The sequence below is a fragment of the Rousettus aegyptiacus genome, unplaced genomic scaffold, assembly GCF_014176215.1.
Source record: "Rousettus aegyptiacus isolate mRouAeg1 unplaced genomic scaffold, mRouAeg1.p scaffold_m13_p_4, whole genome shotgun sequence".
Taxonomy (NCBI): Eukaryota; Metazoa; Chordata; class Mammalia; order Chiroptera; family Pteropodidae; genus Rousettus; species Rousettus aegyptiacus.
Window position 1 is genome coordinate 141,720,499 of NW_023416307.1, and position 22,872 is coordinate 141,743,370.

The 22,872-nt window shown below is 34.4% G+C and overlaps 1 protein-coding gene and 2 pseudogenes across 3 annotated transcripts in view; 1 reads left to right on the forward strand and 2 right to left on the reverse strand.

Moving 5' to 3' along the window:
- Positions 1-22,872, forward strand: part of ZCWPW2 (zinc finger CW-type and PWWP domain containing 2) — a 106,135-nt gene that overhangs the window by 40,504 nt on the left and 42,759 nt on the right. For all 3 annotated transcript variants that reach the window (XM_016149593.2, XM_016149592.2, XM_036219556.1), the window contains exon 3: positions 7,927-8,086. In XM_016149593.2, the coding sequence (XP_016005079.1) occupies positions 7,927-8,086 (160 nt within the window). The remainder of the gene's footprint in view (positions 1-7,926; positions 8,087-22,872) is intronic.
- Positions 2,715-2,834, reverse strand: LOC118602566 (annotated as a pseudogene).
- On the reverse strand, positions 18,797-18,915 carry LOC118602047 (annotated as a pseudogene).

The following is a 22,872-nucleotide window of genomic DNA, read 5'->3' on the forward strand; positions in this document are numbered from 1 at the left end:
AATACTTAGCATTTTTAGGCGTATATAGTGAGAGGCATATAAAAATGATCTAGTTCAGCTTATCCAGAACTGGAATTTGCAGAATAGATTATTTATATTTAGCTTTTCCAAATATTTCCACCGCTTCCCCACATAACCTCACCTGCCATCAACATCCCATATAAGTGTGGTACATTTGTTATGATCTATGAACCAGCATTCACCCATCATTGTCAGCCAAGTCCACAGTTTATATTAGGGTTCATTCTTGGTATTGTATGTGAGTTTTGACAAATGTATAATGGCATACATATGATCACATATATGTATATATAACATATTCACCATTATAGTGTCATACCAAATAGTTTCACTGGCCTAAAAACCTGCTGTGTTTACTTCTTCATCCCTCCTTCCCACTAACCCTGGCAACCACGGATTTTTTCACTCTCTCTATAGTTTTGGCTTTTTGAGAATTCCATATTGAAATCATATGGTATCTAGCCTTTTCAGATTGATTTATTTCAGTTAGTAATATACATTTAAGTTTCCCCTATGTATTTTCATGGACATAGAACCTAAATAGCTCATTTCTTTTAATCACTGAATAATATTTTGTTGTTTGGGTGTATCACAGTTTATATATCCATTTACTTACTTAACGATATCTCGTTGCTTCCAAGTTTTGACAGTTATGAATAAAGCAGCAAACATCCCTGTGCAAGTTTTTGTGTGGACATAAGTTTTCAACTTCTTTAATAAATACCAAGGTGTGTGATTGCTGGGTCAAATGGTAAGAGTATGTTTAGTTTTGTGAGAAACTGCCAAACTGACTTCCAAAGTGGCTGTACCGTTTTGTACTCCCACCAGTAACGAGTGAGGAGTTCCTGCTGTCCCGCATCCTCTCCAGCATTTGGGCGTTGTCAGTGTTCTGCATTTGGGGTGTTCTATTGGGTGTGTAGTTGTATCTTATTGTTGCTTTATTTTGCATTTCCCTGATAATATATGATGTGAAGCATCTTTTCATATGCTTATTTGCCATCTCTTTATCCTTTTTTGGTGAGATGTTTGTTCACATCTTTTGCCCACTTTTTAAAATCAAGTTGTTCATTTTCTTATTTTATAGTTTTAGAGTTCTTTGCATATTTTGGATATGTCCTCTCTCAGCTATGTCTTTTGCAAGTATTTTCTCCCACTCCGTGGCTTGTCTTCTCATGTTCTTGATAGTGCCTTTCACAAAGCAGACATTTTTAATTTTAACGAAGTTGAACTTATCAATGTTTTCTTTCATGGAGGGTGCCTTTGGTGTTGTAGCCCCACTTTTATTTGTACCATCTCTTTCCTTTATTCATATTGATCACACCCTCTTCAATTTGGATTATACTTCCAGGAGTTTCAGTGTGAGCTTTTGCTCTGAAAAGGAACTTCGTTGGTCGGTTTTAAGTGTTCATAGGGCCCTGACTATTCCAACACTTTCAATTTTGTTGCAGCCCCCCTCACGGTGTTGGCTGCTATACTCAGTTTGACTTTCCGAAGCATACTCCTTGTGGTTTTTAAGTTATCTCACAAACCCATCAGACTTCTGGTTGCTTTCCCCCTCTCACCTTGTTTTCTCACACACACACAGATGCTAATAATGTGTGGGTCTTATAACTGTCAGGAGTTTGTATCTGCCTGCTCCAGTTTTGGTGCTTGTTTGGATCGCTTAGCACTTAGTTTTGTCATAGATGTTGTATGTCAAGTTTTATCTTTATTATTTTAGTCGCTCTACCTATACTTATGGGGAAATCAGGAGATTCTAAAACTACACCATTTCTACTGTTTTCCCAGAATCTCTTGCTATTTTACATTATGTTCTCCCACGTAACATTCTCAAAGCTGGAATACTTGTGCTCATGTCACCTTGTTTTCATATCGAACTATTCTCTATGAAGAATATAAGAGGTTTGCTTTCATAGACTATGATGGGCTTATTTTAACACACACACACACACACACACACACGGCCTCCAAGTCAATATACTTAGATTTGTGTTCTTGCTTTATCACTTACTCTCAGGAGTTGAATTGTGTTCCCCGAAAAGCACATGTTAAAGCTCTAACCTCAGAATGTAATTGTATTTGGAGTTAGGGCCTTCGAAAAGGTGATTATGCTAAAACAAGTCATTAGGATGGGCCCTTATGCAATCTCACTGGTGTTCTTATAAAAAGAGGAAATTTGAACACACAAAGAGATATCAGCGATGCACAGAACAAAGACCATTTGAAGACAAAGTAAGAAGACAGCCATCTGCAAATGGAGAGGCCTCAAAAGAAACTAACCCTGTGAACACATTGATCTTGGACTTACAGCCTGCAAAACTGTGAGAAAATTAATTTCTAGTTTTTAAGCCACCCAGTTTGTGGTATTTTCCAATAGCAGTCCTAGCAAACTAATACATTTAATAATTTGCAAATGTAGAAATCACTCCGAGGTTTGTACCTTTTACTGAGGGCTTTTCTAGGGATTAAATGTATGTGTGTGTGTGTGTGTGTGTGTGTGTGTGTGTATTATTGTGTATTTTGTATTTGACTTCCATTTAGTAATTAGAATGGGAATGAAGAAGAACTAAATAGTTAGATTAAAACATATATTTTAATTAACTTATTTATTTTTAGATGAGGCAACTCTTGATTGACTTCATAGGTTGCAAGGACCTTATCAGTTTACACTCTCCTATTTTTTTTTATTTTTATGCCTACAGCACCTGGTCTTCCTACATGGTCTCCCATCCAGGTACTAACCAGGCCCGACCCTGCTTTAGCTTTCAAGATCAGATGGGATTGGACTGGTTCAGGGTAGCATGGCCATAGACAAGAGCAAATACTTTAAAAGGCATGACTATGAACACTGATTTGATCAGGTTACTTATGAAGGTATTCGTAGTCCCCTGTCATTTTTCATATCTAAAATTAACATTTTGAAAACAGAAAGTTTGTATTTTCTAATGGAAATTCTGAAGGTTCAATAACCTAATTCATGAAATGGATATGTTTCTTGTCACTATATCTGATATATTATATTAGAAATTTGATTAGGAATTTCCTCTGCAGTTCTGTGCTTGTAACTGAGGGTTAGGATTTGAAATACAAATGAAACTGCAGTCCTTAAATTATCTCTAATCTATGATTGGTATCATTAAAATGCCTGGAAAATATAGCTGTAACCACCTTCTTGCTTATTGGAAACATAATAACAAGATAAATTGCGATAGTAAAATATAAAACTAGAATTAACCTACTAAAACAGTCAAGCATCATTTCTTAATTAAGCAATGTATAGATGTTGAAGTTTTATGTGGAAAGACTAGCTAGCTGGCTGCAGAGACACTTAGCAGTGTGGCATTATCTGGGTCAATTATACTTAGGCCATGGCCTTACACCTAGCTTTGAAGGCTCAGAAACTCAATCTTATCAACATCTCAGAGTTATTCTTTCTCAGCTGTGTTGACCCTCTCTAATAAACCTAAAGAGAGACTGATACAGAATCTAGAAATGTCTGTTTTTCTATAATTAAAACAAGTAATAGGTAAGAGGATAGCACTTTGTCTATCAGCAAGCTCTGTAGAATATCAAATTATACTAGTTACATTTATATCCATACTGTGAGATAGCACACACTTATGTACTTGTAAAAATACTTATGCAGCCTCTTGCCTTTGGATTGTCTCTCTGTGCTTGGAGGTGGGGATAACTGCAGGTACTAGGAAGAGAAAAGCTACCTCCACAATGTTTAAGCTTCCTTGATTTTTTAAAATTGCAGATAGCATTGTATTCAGCTAGAAAGAACATAAAAATTAAAAGTAAAAAATAATAGTGCGTGTGTCATTTAGTATAGGAAGATATATTTTCAAATAGAAACTAGGCTATATTTAGGGTAACTACCTTGGGCATATTTATACAGACATATTTATACAGCTCTCATGAATATGACAATTAATTCATAGAAAATATATTTGCATTTAATGTACTGCAGGAAAACATTTTAATAATAAAATATTATTAAGTTAACAAACCAATCCAGTGATAACAGTAATAAATTTATAAATTGAGATTTCTACTAGATCTTTTCAGTATTAAAACATATTATGTAGTCACTTTTTATTTGCATTATTTTGCCTATGGATTAATATACTTATAATGTGGTATGTGTGTATGGAAAATTTCCCCTTCCCAACAGCCCCTGCACAGCCCAGAGATTTTTTGGCAAATACAGCATTTAGTGATGATTTTAACTCATCGTGTTTCCTTCAGATTAGGAATGAGGCCCAAGTAAAATTTGCTCTCCTCTTAAACATCCAAACCACAGTTTGAAAGTAACAATCATGTACTTCTCATTGGGTATAAATAATTACATGCTTAAACTTCACTTTCTATTGATGGCAACAACTATCATGTTAAAGATAATTTCCACTGGTTAAGAAATGTGTAAGACATCAATTTCTTCATGGTATATTTGTACTTCCTTTCAAGTTACTACTTGTCATGCTCAAATGTTTCCTTCCCCCACAATGGGATCCTAGCATCTGGTATTTATTTGATTTTGTTATCTTTGTACATTTAACCCCCCACCTCCCACAGATTCCAAAATTGATGATACATACCCTTTTAATTCTAATTCCCTTCCTTTGGGTTTCCTACTCATACTCTCCCTCTTTACCTTTAAGGCCCAGACAATGCTTCAGAATTTCTCATCAATATGAAAGTGAAAAATTGGGAAGTAGAAGTAAGTGCACAATGTGCTATCATCATTGACAGTTTTGGAACTCAAATTGAGGTCAGAGTGAGGGCAAAAATGGACATCAGCTTTTTTCGATCACAGCAAGTCAGAGAAGATGATAGATGTAGCAGCTGGAGGGAAGTAATCATGTTTTCTACATCTATTGCCTCTGCTCCGCTTTTCCTACAGCTAGATACATTCCATTTTAGCAGAGATATACAGACTAGGAGTCAGACAATTCCTTTGCACCACTTGAAGAAATACAAAAGTGTCCCAGTTATTTAAACATTTGACAATACTTTTCATAATTCATCTTTAAGACAACATGCAATATTTTCTATAATATAACATGTTTTAAATAATGAACAAAAGCTTTGTTCTTTTATTGTCATCTAAGTCTTTTGGGGAGTCATCGCTATTTTTATTTATATTTATTGAGTTATTTAAACTGAATATTCTTGGACCCAATAGGTTTGGATGTAAAAGTAGTTAGAATTTACATGAGAAATGTAGCAACTCATCTTACATATAATAACTGCAAAATATTTATTTCTTTCATGTCCTAAGTGTTAGAAATCCCGAGACTGTTTGACACTAATGGAGTAGGTGATATTTATAATTTGATATTACCTGGTAATAATCTTTTAAAAAATTATTGTGAGGTGCAAATCAGTAGTATTAACATGAGCCCCTTATATTTTACAAAATATTTAAACAAATAAAATGTAATAATCAGTTTTTTTAAAAAATAGCTATTAATCAGCTTGAAGGACTCACTTGTTCCTTGATTTTTGTTACATTGTGGGGGTCTTCATTACAGCTGCCACTGTTTTTAGTTGTTATCTGCCTATTGAAGTCTTCTTTTTTTGAGTGGTTTCCTTCAGAAATGTAGGTATCCAACTTAGATTTAAAAGATAAACTCCATTTGAGTTTTATTCTTAAGCTCAGCCCAATAAGGTTGCCAAATTGTGATATGAACCTGATAATAACCAGATAGCCTTCTTCATTGAGGTCCAGAACCTCTACTTGGCTTTTCATTATCACTTACAATTCTTCCAAAGTATTAGGTTTCTTTGGGTTCCAGACAGTCTGACTCAATTTTTAATCTTCTATCTCTTCCTCTTCCATCATCTAGGGTTGCCAGGTAGCTTTCCACCTCCTTTTCCCTTAACTCAGAGAGGACCAAGAGCCACTGGACTCTGCTCAGCATCCAGGGAGCATCCAGAAAGCTGTTCCATTCTCACTGTTCACCATCCCTGGTGACTAGTACATCTAAATCACCATATCCTGACAGCTCTCAGAACATCAACTTGAGATGTCAACTACCTGAGATCAGATTTTTTACATTAATAATCTAACCATGAACTATTTTCATTAGTTTACATTGTGTTATTAATTTATGATCTGTAAAAACTTTTTTAATAGTTGGCTACCTTAGATACATTTCTATATTTATTACTTCATAAATTTAATATCAGTTGATAATTTTATAGAATATCAACAATCTATAGATTCCAAATCCAAATAATTTATAGATTTTGTCCTTTTGTCATTTCAGATTTTTTACAGCAGGATTTGTATGCTTCCTTTAGGTTTAAAATGATCTCATTTATCTAGTTTTGAAATAATTATCTAAATGTGGCAAAAAAAATGTTTTTATATTATTCTTTCTACTTTTCAGTTGTACCCATTATCTTGCCTTTATATGTATTGTTTGCTAGGGCTGCCAAAGTATCATAAACTGGGTGGCTTAAAAATAACAAAAATCTGCTTTCTCACAATTCTGAGGGCTAAGAACCTAAGGTCAAGGTTTCGGCAAGGTCGATTTCTTCTGAGGCTCTGTCTTTGTCTTGTATACAGTCTCTCTGTGTCTTCACATGGTCTTTCCTTTGTGCATACCTAATCTTCTCTTCGTGTAAGGAGATTGGTCATATTGGATTGGATTAGGGTCCACCTTTTAGTTACTTCCCTAAAGACCCTGTCCTCCAAACATGGTCACATTCTGAAGTACTGGAGGTTAGGACTTTATCATATAAATAATGATGGGAGTGGGGAAGTGTAACACAGTTCAGGCCATAATGCTGACACTTTGCAATATTTTAATTTGTCAAAAGCCAAAAATGTGTAAAATACATGTTTGTTTGAACTTTGTCATAGCCCAGCGAGGAACTACAGCTACAGTGTGGCCTATTTACTTGTTTGAGGTCCCTTGTCTAGTAGAAGGCAGAACTAGAGCTCCTGATTTGGAACTTACTATCTTTTTACTCTGTATTGCTACAAATTGAAGCTGAACTTGACAGTTAAAGAGATTTTTGAATGTTTGGGTATATTAGATATGCATATTTTGGGTCACGATCTATAAAATTTAGTCAGATTTCTATTGTACATTACTTAGTCACAGCTTCCTGACTGTATTTACTGTCTTCCCTTCCTGCTTTATTCTCTAAAGAGTAGGACAGAGTCTAGAAAGATTGGTAAAATAATTAAAACTTAATTTCCAAATGGAAAAATAAAGCATATCAAGGAATTTCTAGAGGTTTATGTTATAAAAAACACACCCCTAAAGATATATTTTTAGTAAAGGATAAATGTTATTTCCAGCACTGAGAATTTTTAGCAGTTTGGTCCCCTGCCAAGGGAGCTAATAGGGGGAAAAAGGGACTCTATAGGACTGCCGAGCTCTATTTCTGCTTTAACCACAGTCATAATCTCCAGTGTTATCTCTGCCTGAGCTACCAGCATTCCTTTGGCAGCCCTGGCTCAAGAAATACAGGCTCTGTCAATGGTTTAACATTTTAGTAATTAATCATTCTGGTTGGTTAAAGTTGATTCACCCCTGCCATAAATCTGATGAATCTTTGTTCTCTTATTGTTCTTATTAGCTGTACCTAAATGTCTCTTATAGACCCTGGAGATCACTCTTTTGTCTCTTAATTCTTTCTCCTTCTGTCTTACATGTATCTTAAATATGTGACTATTTCAAAGCTTTCTCTATCTACAAAGGTACAACTGATGACTTATATCGAATGAATATCTTACTTTTAAAAGATATAAGTATGAACATGTTTAGTTTTATGAGTAAGCGATTAAAATTCAAAGAAGAAAGTCTGGTATATGATTGTGACAGATGTGTTGATGTCTGCCTTTTTTGAAGCATCAAAATAATTAAAAATATTTTCTTTTGAAAGTTGGCCAGGGATACTTTGCCCTGATCCTTTTAAAGGGAAATATGTGACCTATGACCTGGATGGAAATGTTGAACAGTATCACATAGAATTCCTGGGTGATCCCCATTCAAGATCATGGATAAATGCAACATTTGTTGAATATTATAGTATCACATTAAAGGTAGGTACAGTAACTTAAACATTTATCCTTCTTGCATTTGTTTTTAATTGTGGCCATTTTTGTCTCAAATCCTAGAAGATATATATTTATATAAACAAAATAGTGTATCCTCTTTGTTTAAACATAAATATTTATATTTTTTAAGCAGCTTTTCAAAAGAAGTATGGCTATAAAAATAGCCTTAGGGTATTTTAATTTTTTATTTTTCTAATGGCACTATAGTATAAATCAACTGAGGACTTCACATAATTACCTTTTGAAATAACTTTAAGGTTACCATTTGGAAACTTTTTTATTCTCTTGAGAAGATTCTAAGTTGTAGCACTAGCTCACAGGGAAAATTAATGAAGAAATTCAACCAGATTTTCAAATTTCAAACAGAATATTTTATTATATTAACTCCTTCAGTATTTTTTTGACTCTTTTCAAACTTGTAAATCACACAATACAATTAATGAATGGACTGGACTCTCAATTGATGATAATAGGCAAACTGGACCCATTTCCATGAGTTTGGTTTAATCATTATCATTAATTCAGTTATCTGTGTCTATAGTCTAATAGCAAAGCACGCTTTCATTAGAAATCTGATTGAAAAGTAAATGTCAGTAATGTGAATGCATTTTACTCAATTTGGATGGTTTCTACTTTATAGGGAGATGTATATATTCAAATATGCATGTAAGTATGGACATTTAAAGTGTGCCATTTAATCTACAGTATAAGTAAATCTGTAGAAATTCAAAATACTTTAACATGGGTTTTTACTCTATCTTTGGTGTAGACAATCTTTATCCCATTCAGCTCTAAAGCAGCTGAAGGGAAGGCTGTTTTAGTAAAAATATTTACGTGTAGAATCACATCACTTATATTCACTTCATGGTAGTTGTGAACCAGTCATTTGACTGTGAATCACCTTCTCTGCTGTGGCATTTTGGATGTGTTCCTAGGCACGTCTGGCAACCACGAAAGACAGGAAGGAATGTTCTCCTATTCCCTTCTCCCCTTTTCTAAAGGATGGGGAAACCTATCTTCTCATGAAGCAGACCTTAGAATCTTAGATATTTGACAATGTAGTAAAGAAAAGAGTAGGGCATTCTTAAGAAATTATATTTAAATATAAGTAAAAAATCAGTGTATTTTAAAAGTGTCTGAACTAGTTTTACCTGCAGATTTGAGTGCTGTCAGGATTAATTGGAGTAGTCCAGTATCAGCACACTGTTAGTGCCTGGGATAAGGAATAAATCTGATGCAAAACAAATCCAAACTCAAGGATCAGAGGCCATAAGTTTTTAACCTTCTGAAAGCATGAAAGCAAACTTAGAAATTCTTACAAAGACCAGGAATTCGGGGCTGCTTTAATTAAGCAGGCCCCTAATGGAAGGATGAAATCAGCAAAAAATAAAAATATGTATTTCTCCTCTTCCTTCTCCTACTCTCCCAACTAGCCAGGTGCTCTGGATGGATAACTCATTGGGTACCCACAGGCTCTGGGGCAGGCTCTCTCCTCTACTGCCATTCAGGGTACTTACCTATAGGCTCTGTTCTTGTCTCTTATGCTTTCCTTCTTGTCTGTGTTTTTTTCTTTTCTTATTATTTTGAAGCTGGTCTAACAAAGGTGCCTTTCTCTGTGGGTCTCATAATTCAATGCTGAAACTTTAGTTCCCTTTTACCTCAGTTTAGCTGGCACACGTGAGACTATCCTGCTGTGCTCTGATTCCCCACTCTTGGGTCTCTAAGGACATGCCAGGGAGGGGAGACTAACAGATGATTATCCTCCTCGCCCCAAGCTACTTAAGAAACAGAAAGCAAGGAGCTTGACAACCATGGTAGAAAAATGAGCAAAAATGATACATATGAGAAATTGAATTGAAAATGAATAATTCCAAACTATGTATTGTATGGGTTACCTGAGATTTCCTGGTGCTTGGACATGGAGATAATATTGATTCCAATCTATAGTTTTATTACCTAGATTTCTAGAAATTTAGTTTTTTATGGTCCTCTCTGCACTGGAGTTCCTATATCCTCAAATGCTGTCTCTACACTGTACCACATTGGTCCAGATATTAAATTCATGCCCCTGCCCTCATAAAAAATTACTTACACAAAAAATAATATATAATAGACATTGTAGACTTTTTTAAAGTTTTTTTTTTTTTCTAGAAGCAGTAGAGAAGGGATACACATTACACAAATTGTCTGATTTTCTAAAATTAGGCAAAGAATAATAATCATGTGTCACTTACTGGCTTAAGCTGACTAAATCTTACTTCATACATTATTTCAACATCATTTTCTCCTCAAGCTTCCTTTAACAAGTGACTAAATAAATTTCAGAGTTTTCACTGAATATGCTCTCTATATATTTTGCAGAAATGTTAAGGTGGGAGATAAATAAGCTCTCCTAGAAAGATATTCTATGCACTTATAAGAAAACAAAATATTTTTAGTTTTAGGTTCTAAAAATTTAACTCTTCTCCTTTGGTTCATATCTTTCTAGGCTATTTATTTATTTATTTATTTTCTTTTTTTGAGTAGTCAGTTCCCCCTGGTTGATATATTTATAGGACCACTGACTTATTTTATTGTTGAAAGCACAACAGAACTCTGTTCATATAGATGATAGGGTTTTCTCCAATAAATAAAATTACTCATAGATACACTTGGATATATACTTTAGAAAAAAGTCGAAGGCATTATTTAGATTGCATATTTGTAATTTACATTGGTTTACTCATATATTTTATTTTTTCATTTACTATAAAATCAGTAGCTGTAAAGAAAGCTGAAGTTCCCCTTTTTAAAAAAAACATTGATTCTCATAAAAGTGTGTATTTAAAATATATATTATTCTGTTAATTAGAGAAATAGACGTGAACATGTGCTAGATGGCTATTTTTTTAAGTGTAAATGCATGGAATACAATTCTTTCCCCATCAGTACAAATGTTTCTTTCGTATTTAGTAGGTATATGTCTGCAGAAATCATGGTTTGCAAGTTTATTTTTTAGCTTCCTAGACTACCACATGACTTAGTTTAGCATTTCTTAAGCCTGGATGTGCATTAGAGAGCTTTACAAAACAGTAACAATAAAAACAACAAAAACATAGCAATTCCTGGGCTTCACTCTACTGGATCAGTTACTTCATAATCTCTTAGAATAGGGCCAGGCCTCAGCATTTTTAAGTTTCTCAGATGTATCTAATATGTAGCCCAGAGAGAGAAAGAGAGAGAGAACTGCTGACTAAGTTTTCTCAACTCAAAGCATCAGAGTTTTATTGGTTTTATCTCTATTAGTTTAGTAATGTAACTTTGGTTACACCCACTGTTTCCTGTTACTTCTAATTCTTCTGTTAATTTTTTACTTTCATTTATGTGGAAATTATGCTTACTGCCATAGGTTCACATGTCTAACCCAATAGTAATCAGTTTCATTGAACACAGCTTTAAGGTCATGCTTGTCTTCTCACATGGTACATAATTTATAGATTTTGCTGATAAAGCTGATAATTTGAACTTAAGTATTATAGTTTAAGTTGATTATCTGTCTTATAGATTATATAGAGTCATTATAGTTTTTCTTGGACATAAATAATGTACTCCGACCAATGATTTTTTGATCTACACTTTCTTAGTTATTTATATCACTGAAAAATGTAAATTATTTGCCCCTAATGCTATGATACTCTTAGTGTAAAATTTAGATTTTTTTGGTCCATGATATGAATTGATTTTTTTTTTTTTAGCTATATATTTTAGTAGTCTGCATCACTACTGTATGTAGGATATACCTGTATATATGCAACCATTTCTTTGGGTACCAGATGCATTTGCATATTTACCCATTGTATTTTGGAGTTCTTGTATTTTTCAGGAAGATGAAAGGTGAAGAGTCTATATTGCCAAATTTGAGTCCTGCAACTCCTAGAATTCTGCTTCCTAGTTGGCGTAGTCATTAAAACTATTCACTAAAATTGTCCAGGTCTCTGCCTTCCTGTTACAAAGTAGAATTGCACATTTGATACTCCTGTGGTGGGATGGGGCCAGTGAGTTGTGAGTGAAGGTGATGAATGTCACTTCTTTGAGCATGTAACTGCATCCAGAGAAACATCCTCAAGAGTTCTGTTTTTCCCTGTAGCACCATGATTCATAATGTTTAAATTATTGGTTTGCTTCACTCTCATCCCGGATCCCTGAGTAACTACTCTTAGCAAAGGCTTTCCTCCCCAATTCCCAACCAAAGAATAACAGATGCACAATGTGAAAAAGCGATAGGCCTTATGTTAAGCCCCTGGGATTATTCTAACAGATATTCTAATGATAACACAGAAGATGTCACAGTTCTCTATAACCTGTATTGTTAGAAGGCCCATTCCTGAAATATCAGTACTCTTCAGAATATGGCTAAATGACTGAAATCACATTACTCTTATTTCTTCAGTATGTAAATAAAAATAACACAATTTGTTATCTTACGGTAACTTATCAAATGTTTATTTCTTTTCTGTATGATGATAAATTTATGAATAGAATTTGCCAACTGATCCCTGATACACTGAACATAAATTTGGTCTAGTAAATATCCTGCAACAATGGGCTCTGGTGTCAGCATGCGCTATGATGATTCTAATAACTAGTCCACAAATAGCAGCCATATACTGAGTCTTTGCCACAGGCCAAGGATTGCGTAAATCCTTCTCATATAATATTTAAAGTTTCACAGCAACCCCATGAAGAAAGCAGTCATCGTGATTTGACATGTAGAAGAAACTGAGATTCAGTCTACTTATCTAGCCCAAGGTCAGTCATCCACTTAGTGAAGGGACAATGATTAGATAGAGATTTCTAACTTCAGTCCAAATTCTTTTCTCTTTCTATACCATGCCAATTTATATACGCATACGAAGTCGTCTAATTTATTTTCCCACACTTGTACCTACAAAATAAGGAAAATTTTCACCTTTCAATTCTAATATACATGTTGAGTGATGACGGTCTTGGGTAGACTTGCTCTTTATTTGTGACTTGGTGTTCTCCTTTGGAGAACTGGTGACCAAGCAGAACTCTTTGAGTTTTTCCAATTACATTTTCAGTAGTCATTTGACAAGTGCATCTGGATTAACATCTATTTGAGCAAATGTGTTACTTCTCATATTCATTAGGATCCAAATTATAAGAATGTAGTCTGTAATAAGGACTAACAAATTAGTTTGTAACCTACATTATCAGGCAGTGTTTTGCTCTTGGTTAAACTAGATTCAGGATTCAAAGATATTCCTGTACCATGTTTCTGCTGCCCAACTCCCAGTAAATTTTTATCCTACAAATTCCATATTTGATATAAAATTTGCTATAATTGTGATATTATTAGTTTAAGACTTTTCATTTGTTTGCTTCCTTGAGTTTTTGGCCTGGGGAAAGGTTAAGAGAATTAGAATAAGGGAATTTCTATGATTGTGACCTATTTGTGAATAATCTGCCAAAGGATACTTTTTTAGTAATGTATATTAGGAAAAGAAAGAAGTTGTCATAGTGGTTAAAAAGGCAATCTCTGGAGCCAGGTTCTTTTGAATTTGAAGGTTGGCTGTGTTATTTACTAGATGTTTGACCTCAGGGGAGTCACTTACCCTTTGCAAATTCTACATACCTCATCTCAAAATGGAGGTTGTAATAGTTTCTGCATCATAAAGTTGTACGGGTTAACTGAGATAATACATGTAAAGCATTTAGCATATCGCTTGTCATATAGCAGGCTCTTAATAAACATTAGTTGATATTATTCATTAGAAATGCAGGTGAAATATACAGTTAAATTGTTTATTTACTTTCCCCAGAAACCTATAACTACAGAAGGGAGTACCAAAAATATAACAAGAAGAATAAGGTAAAGAATAGTATTTTTTCTTTTGACTAGGATCATATGTGAAAGTGACATGATTTTAGTGGCTTATTATTGACCAACACAATGCTCCCAGAAATTGTGGGAAATAGAGCTAATTGATCATTTTGCCCTTTGATTCTTCAGTGCATGACTGAAAGAGGCCATTGCTGCAGTGCTTTTCTAGTTTAAGGTGATCGGGAGTGCTAAGAACTTGAAAGCAGGAGATAGGTTAGAGCCTTTTTAATCTGACTCCTTGGTGAATGAATAGTCCTCAATATCAACAATGCCTCGAGAATACTTTTCATTTGTTTGATGGAATTTGGAACGGGAATAGGAGATATTGTCTTTCTTGTTCTTTACAACCGGATGAAGTTTCTTTCCCTATTTCTATTCTGCTTTTTTGATTCACTCACATTTATATATGCTGACTTTGCTTCTCCAAATATGTTCTCGAATTCACCTCAGTCATCTCCCAACTTCATCTCTTACAAATTTAGACAGCAGTGAACTTGTACTAAAGTTAAACATCCAAATCCAAATAAGACGACCAATTTAGCACAGTTTATTAAGAATGCAAAGGTGGCCACCTTTCACATCATCAAATGCATGAAAAATGTATAAAGTTTCAACTAGTTTTCCCATATTGACTCTTCAGTAGGATAGCAATAATCTCTTCTACGAAATTCTAATATATAGCTTTCTCTGTTTTCTAGAAGTGTTTATTTTCTCATAAACCAGTGTCAGATCATTGTTTTTAAGCCAAAATACTAGGCTCACTAAATTGCCTTCAGAGTCATACCCGGTATGAATAAGGCTGCCTTATAATTATTTTTTATAGTGGGGTTCTTAAATAAATAGACAGAGTTTTTTGGTACATTTTTTCATTAGGGAATGGTGACATCTAAAACTCATAATCATATAACTGAAAGTCTACAGTTGATATATTAACTTCTTTTTCATTTCCTTTTCTTTAATTCCCCCACCATTTTTGTTTTGTTTTATTTTGTTTTGTTTTGTTTTGTTTTGTTTTGTTTTGTTTTAGTATCTTATGACCAAGGGCAAGGCCATGACTTAGGCAAAACCCATTATCTATAAACTCTAAACAATTCTGATTACACTTTGAAAATAAATTTCAGAATTAACACTTCTTTACCATTTTGTTTATCTCACAGAACATGTACTGATTCTGTGTCACATATTTTTAACTGTCTTCTTCTTCTAGATCTCCCACCTGCTCTTATGATTCTATTGTTAAACTGAATCTGAGCATCTCTCTGTAATAAATACAGCCATTGTTTTCCCAAGAACACATATTCCATTAAAAACAAGCACATGTGGAGTAGAAAGTAGCAGCCAAGAATGTTAACTTTCTTTTAGGTTCAAGTCTTAATATCCATTTGTACCGTTGCTTAAAATCCTGTAAGCCAATCCTGACTTTTTTAAAGGCTCCAAACAGATGAGCACATGCTTATCATCCTGGCTGATTTAAACCCCTTCTCCCAGTTCTGTTTAATGCCCCCAGGGATAGCAGCAGTCAGTCCAGCCGAGTGGTGGGAGATAGCAGCACTTTAGATAAGGCCTTAACTACTATCTATGGACTCAGTGCTCACTTGCTTCTTGCACTTTATTTTATCAATATATTACTAATACTTCACGATCATTGCACACAGCGATGTTTACAACTGTTTTCTTGCTATACATTTAATGATATATTCAGTTTTGCAAACTAAAAATTCTACAACTCGAAATCAGAATATGTAAAATACTCTAAGCTGTCCACAATAAGTAAATAAGATTTTAGGTTTCCATTCTTTTTTTAAAAACTGTGATAAAATATATGTAACATAATTTACCATTTTAACCATATATTCAGCAGTAATTTAAGTTTTTAAGTACTGATTAATAATCCTAGAAAAAAAAATTTCCTAAGCTATATGAATATGACTGAATATGGAAATGCCAGAGGGCAGTTTCCTATCATTTTGAACAGTTTATTTCTTATGATATAGGCTATGAACTCTTCATAACAGCATATTTGAAATTTGTGCAACAAAATTACCTACTTTAGTGAAATAATATTTTACAAGCATATCTCATTTTATTACACTTTGCTTTATTATGATTTGAAGATATACTGGTGCCATTTTTCCAACGTTTGTTCACTTTCTGTTTCTGTGTCACATTTTGGTCATTATTGCAATATTCCAAACTTTATTATTGTTATTATATTTGTTATGGTGATCTGTGGTCAGTGATCTTCGATGTTACTAATGTAATTGTTTTAGGCTGCCATGAACCACACTGTATAAAGCTGTGGACCTAATTGATTAAATGTGTGTGTTCTGATCGCTCCACGGTTGTTGTACTGTCTCTCTCTCTCTCCTCAGGCCTCCCAATTCCCTGAGATATAATAATATTGAAATTAGGCCAGTTAAGAACTTAAAATGGCCTCTAAGTGTTTAAATGAAAGGAAGAGCTGCACATCTCTCATCTTAAATCTAAAGATAGAAATGATTAAGCTTAGTGAGGAAGGGATGTTGAAAGCAGAGATAAGTTGAAAGCTAGGCCTCTAGCATCAGTTAGCCAAGTCTTGAATGCAAAGGAAAAGTTTTTGAAGGAGATTAAAAGTGCTACTCCAGTGAATACATGAATTATAAAAAAGTGCTTATTGCTGATCCGGAGAAAGTTTTAGTGGTCTGGATAGACGATCAAACCAGCCACAATATTCCCCCTTAAACCGAAGCCTAACCCAGAGCAAGGTCATAACTCTTCAATTCTGTCAAGGCTAAGAGAGGCACGGAAGCTACAGAAGAAAAGTTCGATGCTTGCAGAGGTTGGTTCATGTGGTTTAAAGAGAAAAGCCATCTCCGTAACATAAAAGTATAAGATAAAGCAGCGAGTGCTGATGTACCTGCTGCAGCAAGTTATCCAGAAGGTCTAGCTAAGATAATTGATGAAGGAGGCTACACCAAACAGCAGATTTTCAGTGTAGACAAAACAGCCTTGTCTTAGAAGAAGATGCCATCTAGGACTTTCATACTGGGGAGGAGAAGTCAGTGCTTGGCCTCAAAGCTTCAGAGTCTCAGCTGACACTCTCATTAGGGGCAAGTGCAGCTGGTGACTTTTAAGTTGAAGCCAGTGCTCATTTACCATTCAGAAAATCCTAAGGCTCTTAAGAATTATGCTAAATATGCTGTGCTTATACTCTATAAATAGAACAACAAAGCCTGGATGACAGCACATCTGTTTATAACATGGTTTACTGAATATTTTAAGCCCACTTTTGAGACCTATTCCTCAGAGAAAATGATTCCTTTCAAAATCTGACTGCCATTGACAATGCACCTGGTCACCTAAGAGCTCTGATGGAGGTGTGCAAGGAGATTCATGTTGTCTTCATGCCGGCTAGTACAACATCCGTGCCGCAGCCATGGATCAAGGAGTAATTTTAACTTTCAAGTCTTATTATTTAAGAAATATATTTCATAAGACTGTAACTGCCATAAATAGTGATTCCTCTGCCAAATCTGAGCAAAGTCAACTGAAAGCCTTCTAGAAACGATTCACCATTCTAGATAGCTCTAAGAACATTTGTGATTCATGGAAAGAGGTAAAAATATCAACGGGTTTGAAAGAAGTTGATTTCAACCCTCATGGATGACTTTGAGGAGTTCAAAACTTCAGTGGAAGAAGTAACCACAAATGTGGAAATAGCAAGAGAACTAGTATTAGAAATGGATCCTGAAGAATTGTTGTTATCTCATGATAAAACTTTAATGGGTCAGGAGTTGCTTCTTATGGATGAGCAAAGAAGGTGGATTCTTGAGATAGAATCAACTCCTGGTGAAGATGCTATGATGATTGTTAAAGTGATAACATAGGATTTAGAATACTGCATATACTTAGCTGATAAAGCAGCAGCAGGGTTTTAGAGGACTGATTCCAATTTCGAAAAATGTTCTATTATAGGTAAAATGCTACCAAACAGTAGTATCACGTTCTACAAAGAACTCATTCAAGAATAGAAGAGTCAATCAATGAGACAAACTTTATTGTCTTATTTTAAGAAATTTCTGGAGCCACCCCAGGATTCAGCAACCACCACCTTGATTAGTCAGCCGCTATCAACATCAAGGCAACACCCTCCACTAGCAAAAACATTATGACTCACTGATTATGACTCAGATGATAGTTAGCATTTTTTAATAATTTTTAAATTAAGGTATGTATATTTTTTAGACATAATGCTATTGCACACTTAGACTACAGTACACGTAAGTATAAACATAAGTTTATATGCACTGGAAAATAAAAAATTTGTATGGCTGCTTTAATGCAGTTTGCTTTATTGTGGTGGTCTGGAATTGAACCTGCAATATTTCTGAGGTTTGCCTGCATAGTGATTCAGCCTGCGAGTTCTGGAGCTAGATTACCTGTGTACGAATTTCACCTGTATCACTAACTAGCTATATGAACTTGGGTAAGTTCTATACTCAGTGCCTCAGTTTTCTCACCTGTAAAATGAAGATAATAATCATACTTACCTCATAATCTTGTTAGGAAGTTAAACAAATTGTTTGTAGAGTGCATAAGACTATATCCAACACTTACTACTATATAAACATTTGGTAAATTATTAAATTTAAAAATACAATGGAATCTTTAATAGTAGACCTTCTATGGAAATAAAATATGTATTCAGTCAACTCCTCCCTATTGTGAATAGAATTATTTATTTATTTATTTTTTAAGCAAGGCAACTTTTGGTTGACCTCACAGATTGCAAGGACCTTGTCCATTTACAATCCCCTTTTTTTCATTTTTTACACCTACAGCACCTGGTCTTCCTAGGTGGTCTCCCATCCAAGTACTAACCAGGCCCAACCCTGCTTAGGTTTCAAGATTAGTCAGTTTCCAGTTTGTTCAAGGTGGCATGGCTGTAGACTATGAATAGAATTCTTAACACATGTTCTTGGCCTACAGAGACCAAATGATAAGTGTTTATGTTCTGATCATTTATGATATTAAAAGCTGACATTTGAAAAATACTTTAAATTTTTAAAGTACTTTTACATATATTATCTCATGCAATCCTCGTTTATTGTTAAGAAAGTTAAAGTTCAGTTTAAATAACTTGCCTGAGGTCACACTGTAGCAGAAGTGGGACTCAAGCCTGGGTCTTTGGATTACAAATATGTCATCCTTTTTTTTTTTTTTTGAAATTTACATTGAGCCATCTGTTTCTAATCTTTATAAGCATACCAAATTCATAAGCCATCATCTGTAAACTGGAAAATTACAAAATCCTCTTATTGATCTCCTGTTGTTAATTTAGCCAACTTGATTAATTAACCTTTAACCATGGCTTTTCAAAGTTGGACAAAGGTGTGAAAGCTCTCTTCTTTACATTTAGTATATTGATTCTTAGCCATGGATTTAGGGCCTCTTCATGCCTGTCATTAACACTAGTATTTATTTCATTACCTTGTAACCATAGCAAGTAATTGGTTATTATTAATGCAGCATTGGTATACAGATGCCAAGGTTTGTATTTTTGTTTTGTTTTGTTTTGTTTTTGTTTTACTTTACTATTGGTTCTCAAACTTGCTCATTACACATTCTCTCATAGAGCACTTTAAAAATATATATTCCTTATTATTCAGCCATAAAAAAAAATGAGAAAATTCTATTTGCGACAACATAAATGTACCTTGAAGGCATTACGCCAAGTGAAGTAAGTCAGACAAAGGCAAATACTGTTTGATCTCACTTATATGTGGAATCTAAAAAAAAAAAAAAAAACAAATTCAACTCATAGAAAAAGGGGTGGCTACTGGGGGCAGAGGGTAATTGGAGGAAGGTGGTCAAAAGATACAAACTTCCAGTTATAAGATAAATAAGTCCTGGGGAGGTAATGTGCAATGTGATGACTATTTTTAACACTGCTGTATGATATATGGGAAGGTTGTTGAGACAGTTCATTCTAAGAGTTCTCATCACAAGGAAAAAAGTATTTTCCTTTTTTTCCTGTTTATTGTATCTACATGAGATGATAGATGTTAGCTGAACCTATTATGGTAATCATTTCACAATACATTTAAATTAAATCATGTATGGCTTAAACTTATACAGTGATGTATATCAATTATTTTCAATAAAACTGGATACACACACACACACACACTCCTGAACCTATATACTGGGGATTGTTATGAGGATCTATTTAATTTTTCAGCAAATCTGAAAAACCACTGTATAACAAATTATTTCCCCATAAATACCTATATTCTGTGTTTACTAGAATTAGCTAAAGATAATATTTATGAAAATGTATATTGTTTTTATTTTGTGGACTGTACAAATCCATGAGTTTTTGGTGCTAAAGAAGCTAGGCAAATCTCAATGAAATTGTGATATTAGACACTATTAGCCCTTCTAAATACTTTCTCTTTGGGGGTGGCCGATTTTCTCCCTGCTGTGACAACTGGAGCCCTCTTACTTTCTGTCTCCTCTCAAAATTTGATTTCAGGTCTATCACACTACATGACTGATGTATTGGTTTTATAAAAATTGTTTTCTAAAGGATGCCAGTCCAGATACTAGACCAACCTAAAATGTCAAATATATCTTCTTTGAAACAAAACAACCACAGCATATAGCAGTCGTCTGTTCCATCTTGATAGAAGAGTTTAGGTGTTCAACATGCTTAACAAATATACGTTGAAGTCTAGGTTAATAAAATCTTGTCTGGTAGCCTGTGATTTTTATGATTTGTCCATTGGGGCTGTTTTATCTTAAATGGCTTGGCTTCCTACTCCTCTGTCACCCCCAGTGTTGCAGGGAGTACTCAACCCTGATAGTGGTAATTTTTGTATAGAATTCAAATACAAAATCCCAGTATTTCAAGCCAAATAGTGGAATCACACTGTCAATATTTCACTCTCAAATTTCCTTATTCTTTCTTTTCTGCCTAATTTCTCTCCTAATACTTATTGCATTCTCAGTGTTGTCCCTCAGACAGATGTAAGGGATCTGACTAAATAGTGCCAGAATGCTTGTGTGTTTGTGTCAGGTTAGCTGGTTCACACTTTCTAGTGGTGTGGGAATAGGGCACAGAAGTTATTTTAGCCTTAAAATCTTGCTCGCTTGATTTTGTTTATGTCTAAGGAAACCTAAAAAAAGAATAAGAAGTTTTTGAAAGCAATATTTGCTTCAAGTATTCAATAATTTGAATATGCTGTCTAAATAATCTAGAGTTGATTATTGAAGCTTTTATGAACCTATGTTAAAGATGACAGATGGAAAGAGAGGCAGATATTGGGAAGCCAGGGAGTGTGCAGTGCGCATGGGTGTGATGTGACTATCTTCTGGTTTGCATCAAAAGAACGGGAATGCTTTTACTGTCTAGATTATTGGTTGCTGTTGCAGAAATCCAATACAAGGAAGACAAGATATCCTTGCGATTAACTTTCTACTCAATTGCTCTAAGTGAAAACGATCTGCTCAACAGAGAAGAGCGATAGCTTTGGCATGATAGTAAATAGAACGATGCATCAGGGCGATACATGGTTAGCCAGTGAGCTACACTGCAAGTTTGAATGTATAAGTAGCAGCAGTACATATAAATCACCAGGCAGAGTACTTTATGATAGGCGGTAGTGTCGATTCTCATTTAGTGGGGATGCATTCCAAAAGAAAATTAATATATATTCCTTTAGATTATGAAATCCATGGCTTATATCCCCATATTTTAAAAGGCACATTATGTAAGAAATAACTTAAAGTAATGGTCAATATTCAAAGTCATTTCAATGAATTTATGAAGCTCAATAAAGCAGGCTAAGTACTTACGATTCTGGTTTTCTAGATTTTTAACATATGCTCAACATTATGTCTAAAGATAAATTTTCTAAATTGTAAGTACTTCTTTTGCAGTTAACTTTAATATTGATATAATCTAAATTTGAATTGGTTATTTTGGGTTGTATATGCTATCATTATACCTACGGGACTGTAGTGAGACCATACTGTTCCCCCAATAGGGCATATGAAGGAGCATTTGATTGAATTAATTTAGTTTTAAAATTAGTTACTATTTTTTACATACCATTTAAAGTCCTTGAAATTAGACACACTATTTTTTTCAAGAAAAAATACTACTAATAGAATAAATCAGTGGCCCATGAAGTACTCTATAGATCTGAATTCTATATTTAAAAAATTAAGTGCTATATTATCTTAAAAGTAATATCACCATGTAATAATGCCAGATGGTCATCATGTTTATAAATTTTTCTTTTACCTCTCTAGGGGTAATCACATAATTCAGGATTAAAATATAGCAGCCTTTTATTTTCATCACCAATTCCTGACTGGGTTTTACCCATGACAGCCTGACAAAAATATTAAACAGCCTATTTCTACCTTTACTCAATAAATATTGACTGAGCTCCCATTATCTCTGACTCTTCCTGGCTCACAAGTGAACAAAACAGAAAATTTAAATGCCTTCATGAGACTTAAATTAATGGGATAAGACATATAGTACACAAACAAATAAATAAGTAAATAAAGATATAGTACGTTAGTTGTTGCTGAGAACTACAGGGAAAACTTAAGGAAGAGCAATAGACAGAGTGCAGGAGTAGGATGCCAAGGAGTGGCAAAGAAAGACCACCACCTGCCTGTTACTCTAATATTCAGGGTCTCCTAGCTAGGTCATTCTTCTCTGCAGTCAACCAAATGCCAATGATTGGTTAATAATACTTTGTTTTGATTATATTTTTTTCTTTCACTTATTTCAAACTGTAGTCAGACCCCTAGTGTTTCCATGTCTCAGAGGAGTTTTCTGTTGTGGGGATCAAAAGCGTAGTTTGCTTGTCTTCTTGACCTGAGTTCCATG